This window comes from Pinus tabuliformis, chromosome 8 (assembly GCF_031772625.1).
Source record: "Pinus tabuliformis cultivar Carrire ecotype Pingquan chromosome 8, CPIR1, whole genome shotgun sequence".
NCBI lineage: Eukaryota > Viridiplantae > Streptophyta > Pinopsida > Pinales > Pinaceae > Pinus > Pinus tabuliformis.
In genome coordinates, this window is record NC_142294.1 from 1,644,192,575 (window position 1) to 1,644,200,082 (window position 7,508).

General features: G+C 39.0%; 1 protein-coding gene across 1 annotated transcript; it reads right to left on the reverse strand.

The window, feature by feature from the left end:
- Positions 1-295: 295 nt before the first annotated feature.
- Positions 296-985, reverse strand: LOC149242471 (uncharacterized). Its single transcript, XM_089370843.1, has one exon. The coding sequence runs from the start codon at positions 983-985 to the stop codon at positions 296-298; it is 690 nt and encodes a 229-aa protein (XP_089226969.1).
- Between the last annotated feature and the right edge of the window lie 6,523 nt (positions 986-7,508).

Below are 7,508 nucleotides of genomic sequence, written 5' to 3' on the forward strand. Positions count from 1 at the left end.
CGATCTCCTGAGTAGCTTCTGCCTCCTTTTGGACCTCGCCCTCCTGTGTGTTCTCTGGTTGCGAACTCAGGGGATCGTACTTATTTTCTGGAGCAGGTTTGAGTGGGATCTGTTGGGCAGTGGCCTGGTGAGGTCCTTTGCCATTAGGGCCTCCCGACTTCTGATTCTTGGGATAGGGTTTGGATCGCTTGACTTGATTCCATCCATCCTCCTTCCCCTGCACAGCCTCACTGTTGGTCGGGCAGCCTCTGGCGAAGTGGCCATAAACATGGCATTTCCGACATTTGAAGGGCAGCTACTCATAGTCCAGTTTCTGCATATGCGTCCAACTTCTGACCTTTATTATGATGGCCTCTGGTAGTCCCACCTCCAGATCTACTTCTACACAGATCCTGGCATAGTCATATTGGTCCTTATTGTTCGCTCGGTCTATAAATTTCCCCAGGGCATTTCCAATGTGCCTCAGAGAATCCCAATTCCAACAGTGCACTGGGAGATTTGGAAGTCTGACCCACACCGGGACTGCTTTGGGCACATCTACTACCGGATCGAAGTTCGGGGTCCATTTATTCAAATACAGACCCTGAGGGCCCATGAAGTAGGGGCCATTTTGGAAGATTAGGTCTTTGTCGTCTTTTGATGTGAATTCGAAGAGGAAGTATCCTCTCCCCAGAAAGTAAGAGGTGACACTTTCTTTGATCAATGGCGCCCAGTTTCTGTTGACCCAGCTTTCAGTGGATTTTGGGGACGACCATAGCCCAGTGAACTGACCGATGAGAGCCCGTTCGGCCAACGACAGAGCAACTTGGATCGGGGTTTCTGGAGGGAGGGAGATCACAGGAATATCGTCCAATCTTTTAACAAATTTCGCAGCTTCAGTATTTTTCTTCTTTGGAAGCCCAGCCAAGAGCCGATTGAAAGCCTCAGAAGGCGAGATCGGCGGAGGAGGCGGAAGAGACGCCTGGGGAGTGCCCAACCCCTCCATGATCGCAATCCCTGGGATCGGGCCTGTCAGAAACCAGCAACTCGATCCATGAATCAGTTCGACCGCAACATGCAAAGGGGCCTCAGGCGGACAGGTCCGCAGGAGTCAGGTCAGCAAAGGGCGGACGAGCTCGCTGTCTGCAACTCGCGCAAGATGCGGATCTCGACTTTTTGTATTCCTTTATGATTTACTAAAGTACTTCTTTTAATATAAAGATTATAAGATTATACTAAGTACCCTTTTAATTAATTTATTATATATATTTTTAATCATTTAATTAATTTATTAATATAATTTTTATTAATAATCTGAAATATATAGTTTATATAGCCATCTTTTAGGATTTAGCTTAATTTTAACATCTATCTTTTATAATTACATTTACGTTATACATTTTAAATTTTAGTATTTACCCATTAATCATGATACATTAAGCAATATGGGTGTTGATGGGTGAGTAGAACTTCTATCCGAAGAAGTGTCATGATATTTAATACTTATAGTTAATTTAATATATAAATACTAGTGTGGTGTATGCGACAACATGCATATGTAGCTATCATATGCATGCATCATATGCCTGCTATTATTCTTGCGTTATTTATATTTATAGATAGGTCGTTACATACACTCCCCCTTCAGAAAACTTCGTCCTGAAGTTAGAGTTTTTATGTGAAGACACTATAAAATTGGTGTTTTTTGAATGCTTTTAGGTTTACAACTTTAATGAACATGTCTTACTTCAATCAGGTCCCCAAGCTATTATAAAATCATCCTATCCTTCCTAATCTCTTCCTCCCCATCCTATCTATCCTCTACTAGAGTATGCCATGGCGTCAGTTGTACTGACCTAACCATTCTTAGACTCTAAGGATGACAGTGTCGGCTATACCGACCTGATTCCCAATAGGCATCCGGCAGTCATCACACGTCTAGGGGAGCGTGATTCGCACAGTCCTCCCATGACTCCAGGATTCAGAGGATAAACAGTGGGCAACACCTCCACCCCTCCCAGTAGAATTAGGGTTAATACCCTATCATAGAATCTCTTTGATCCTTAATTGTTCTGAGGTTTCTGTCATTACGTGGTCATTTTGGTAACGGATATTATCTACAATCATAAACACTTGTCCATGCATTTATAAAATGTGCATTAACATATTCAAAAACAAATAGCTTATGTATAATTCACACATGTCAACTACAATATAACATACTTTGCCATATTCTATTCATGTCGTTGACTTTCATATTAAAATGTAATTATTCTTTGATTTCTATCTTATCAATCATATTGATACACATAAATGAAACAAAATTATAATATCTTAATTCCCATTAGAAGCAAAATCGCTCAAATATTTTAAACTTTACTTTGACAACTATAATTTAGTAAGAACAATAACATATTCCGTCTTGGTATCCATGTACCAATGTAATTTAAACAGATATTATGTCATAAAAATTCATGTTTATATATGATCATTCAAACTGGTTCTGAGTCTCTGATTTACAGTAAAGTAAATATATACAAAACATAGTTTAAAGTTCTTCAAAATTGACACAGATTAGGGTATTTTTGACATATGTTCTCTGTATCTTCCCAAGTAGCTGATCCAGGGCTATACTTGTCCCACTGGACCTTAACTTGGTCTACTAGATGATTTTTGAGTTGTCGAACTCTACATTCCAGTATACGTAATGGTTCGACCGATATGGTTCCTTCGTCTGATACCTGCAGTTCCTTCCATTGAAGGTTATGAGATTGGTCAACTATATAATGTCTTAATACAGATACATGAAATACATTATGAACTTTATGCAAGTGAGGTGGTAGTGCAAGACGATAGGCGACAGGTCCAACTCTTTCCATGACTTTAAATGGTCCAATAAATCGAGGTGACAACTTTGTCCCTTTTTCGAATCGAATAGTACTTTTATTTGGTTTGATGTGGATGAAAACCTGATCCCCTACTTCATACTTTCTATCAGTTCTGTGAGCATCAGCATAACTCTTTTGTCTATCATGTGCTTCCTTTAACCGTTGCCTAATTTGTCTTACTTGCTCTTCCATTTCTTGGATTAATTCTGGTCCTATTATCACTCGATCTTCTAACCTGTCCCAACTTAACGGTGTTCTGCAAGGTCTGTCGTATAATGCTTCAAATGGAGGCATTCCAATCGAACTATGGTAACTGTTATTGTATGCAAATTCGACTAAGGATAAGTACTTTTCCTAGTGTGATTGTTGATCCATAACATACATCCTCAACATATCTTCAAGTACTTGATTTACCCTTTCTGTTTGCCCATCGGTTTCAGGATGATAAGCTGTGCTCAAATTTAGTTGAGTTCCTAAGGTTGACTGCATGCAAGTCCAGAATCTTGAAGTAAATTGTGAATCTCTATCTGATATAATCTTCTTAGGTACTCCATGAAATCTGTTAATTTCATTTACGAATACTTGAGCTATGTCAACAACTTTGTAAGTATCTCTTATGGGAATGAAATGTGCACTTTTCGTTAATTTATCCACTACTACCAGAATGGCATTGTGTCTTTGAGAAGTAAGAGGTAGTCCAGTGATGAAATCCATAGAAATGATCTCCCATTTAGTCATAGGAATGTCTTGAGGTTGTAAGAGACCCGCCGGATGACAATGATATGCTTTTACTGTTGGCATTTTGGCACAGGAGTGGTGCTATGGTACAGATGTTGTCCTTGATGGCAACTCTCTTTGGTGACAGATCTCAGTTCAGGCGCTCAGAATGAAGGAAATCTTGTATATGCAGGTTCACCTTGCCAAACATGCGTATACATGCAGGTTATACGTTCAGAAGTCGTGTATGCGTATACACGCACTTTTATGCACAGAAAAGCGCGTACATGGTGGGAAACTTATTTTTGGTCCATGGTCCTTGGAATTTGAACCTATGGTTTTGGATCATGGTATCTCGTCAGAAGTGTTGACCCCAGGTTTTAGGCCCTTGGTATTGGTTTATTATGGTTTTGGACCGTGGTATTGTGGAAGGCCTAAAACTATAAAAGAGGAAGGAGATCATGTGACAAGGGATCATCTGAATTATTATTGAATATCTGATAATGTATGAGATCTGGAATACTGGTGATTGGGTTATGGTGCAGATCTAGATCTGAATGAAGGAGGAACCTGAGCGCAAGAAGGATAAGGACTATTGATGGATCAAAATCTCAAGGCTTGAACATTGGTATCTCTGTATGATTTTGATCTGTTATATGTGGCGCACTCTTGATCTATAAATCTGGGTTAACTGATGTCTGAATGCTTAAAAGAATAAATTATCCTTTATAGATCTGTACGCAGGTTCAGTGAATTGCAGGTGCGTATACACACCTTTTCTGTAAGTGAAAAAAGCATATGCACAAGTTGGTTGTGGTACAGAGGCGTATACTCGCAGGTTGCTGAACAGTGAAGTAGCATATATATCTTGATTTATGTTCTAGCTGCTTCTGTTTTATTACTGCAGTGTTCTGGGTTCAGAATTGGTGTTTGATTACAGTTACTGTGTTCTGGGTACAACGATCAGAGAAGTGTTTATTTGGTTCAGCTTTTGATTGGTGAAAAGGAGTTTGGGTTATGCAGAAATTCTTGATGTTTGATTGATGTTACTTGTGGATCCAGTCTGAAAATTAATGAAACGAGGTCCCTGAAAGCAAAGAGAAGGTTGCAGCCTTCTGCAGGTAGGAGCCTGCGTACTAGTATCTCAAGCTAGTACAAGGACTTAGGGGGTTGGAGCTCCCTTCCAGGAAAGCTGGAGAACGAGAGAGAGTTGTATCTCTCTGCAGGTTGCAGCCTGCGTACTGGTAAAGACTGCACCAGTACAAAACATTGTAAAGAGAAGTTTCTAATTAAAAAGAAGATAGAGACGAATTGCAGCAGGGGGTTTTCACCCACATTGGGTTTCCTCCTTATATCTTGTGTTCTTATGTGTGACTGTCTTCTGCTCTGTTTCTGGTACTATTTATTTGCTTCTGATACACATATTAATAACTGACATTTGAAAGATAAATCAAATTATAAGTCTGCTTTGTATACGCGGGTTTCTTTATCTGTAGTTGCGTATATACACGATTTTTATTAACAGAAGTAGCGTATATCATATGGAATTGGAAAAGGAAATATTTGACTTGATAATACTGATTCACCCCCCCTCTCAGTATTATTTCCAACAATTGGTATCAGAGCAGGTCCTTCTGAAGAAGCTTGATCGCTTGAAGGAAGATCTTTCATCATGAGCAACTACGAGAGGGAAGCATCAATCAGGCCACCGGTTTTTTATGGGACAAACTTTGTATATTGGAAGGTAAGAGTTACTGCCTATCTTCAATCTTTGGGTACAGAAGTCTGGGATATCATAGATACAGGATATACTTCTCCAGCAGCAACTCCTACAGATCCGACTGAGAAGAAGAAATATGAAACAAATGCAAATGCGGTCAATACTATATTGGGATGTCTATCTCAATCAGAATTCGTGAAAGTTATGAAGTTAAAATCAGCAAACGAAATATGGGTAAGCTATGAAGGAGATGATCAGGTAAAACGAGCAAAACTTCAAACCCTCAGGATTCAGTATGAAAATATCAAGATGTATAATGATGAAAGTGTGGCTAACTATTTTCTTCGTGTAGATGAGATTGTTAATTGTATGAAAAATTTGGGTGAAGAAATAAAAGAGGCTGTTGTGGTTGAAAAAGTTCTAAGATCTTTGTCCCCTAGGTTTGAATCTAAAGTTTCTGCAATAGAAGAAAAAGAGAATCTACAAAGCCTTAAAATGTCACAGCTGCACGGAATTCTAACTGCTCATGAAATGAGGAAAGGAGGACCATCAGACAGGAGAGAAGTTGCCTTCAAGGCTTCAGGCAAAGGCGAGTACTATGAGTCAGGACACGTGTCAGAAGAAGAAGAAGAATCAAATTTTGTCAGAAATCTTCAACGAGGTACTGGACGGTTCCGAGGTAAGTTACCTTTCAAATGCTTTGCTTGTGGAAGAGTCGGTCACTATGCTGCCAAATATCCTCACAAGGATAAGATTGACAAAGGGAAGGAACCTGTTAGATGGAACAAGAAACAGAATGCAAATAAGAAAAGCTATTACACTCATGAAGATAGTGATGGACTTTCAAATAGTGACGAAGATGAACGAGGTAATAAGTATAAACTTTTAATGGATTTTGAAGATGATGACTACATGGATGCTATAGATGTAGAAGGCTTTTGTGAAGAGATGACTAATCTCAAAATCTGCTTAGAAGAGAAAAGTGCAATTATTGATTCTCTACAATGTCAACTGGCTGAAAGGGAAAAACATCTTGAAAAATTGGAATGTGAAATTGTTTGTCTTAGAAAGGAGATTGAGAAAACAAAAGCTATTAATCTTAAATTTGTTAAAGGATCTGAAACTCTGGATGAGATTATCAATGTGCAGCATTCTCCACTAATCAAGACAGGTCTGGGATATAATGGAGAAACATCTCAAGCTTCTACCTCCAAAAGTTATCTTGATGTAGCAAAGAAGAGCGAGCAAAGGCCTAATAGAAATCATCAGGTAAATCAGGGATAGTTTACCTCAAGAACGAATAAATACTATCAAGAAAATGGGGGACAAGCTACCTTAAGGACAAACAGAAGCTACAATTAGCCACAGGTAAAATCTTCCCAATTTGCCTCAAGAATGGATGTCAGTAGAAACTACAATCGGTTGGATGATAGATTTGATAATCGCAGGAGTTTCTTCAATGGCAAATGTTTCTCTTGCCATAATTTTGGTCACAAAGCAGCTCAATGTGTTGCGTATAAGACAATCATGACTAGAGAAGCTCAAAAACAAAGGAATATGACTGGAATCACGAAAAGGACTTATAACAACTTTTCAGCCCTTGAAAATGAAGTTGAATGTTCTATTTGTAATAACTTTGGTCATGAAGATTCTGAATGCAGGAGCAGGTTTTGGAAGCCAACTCAGAAGGAACATACCTCAAGTGCCAGAACATGGAGAATGAAGGAACCACAACCAGAAAGATGTGGGATAGCCTTCTATGCAGAAGGACAGGAAAATATATGGTATATCGACAGCGGATGTTCGAAGCATATGACAGGGGATAAATAAAAACTTGAATCATATACTGCATTAGAAAAGGGAAAGAAGGTGTCTTTTGGAAATGATACCCCTGCAGCCATAAAAGGAAAAGGCACTGCTCAGTTGAAAGAACAGGTCAAAGCTAGAAATGTTTTGTATGTTGATGGCTTGAAGCATAATCTACTGAGTGTTAGTCAGATGTGCGATCAAGGAACTGAAGTAATATTTCGATCAAATGGATGTAGTGTTCGTGATCTTGATACATGAGAAACAATGATCAAAGGCAGAAGAACTCCAAATAATCTATACATATTTGAAAAAGGACAACAACAATGCTATTTAAGCAAGGATGATGAACACTGGTTATGGCACTGGAGGTTGGGGCATCTAAGCTTTTCACAAAT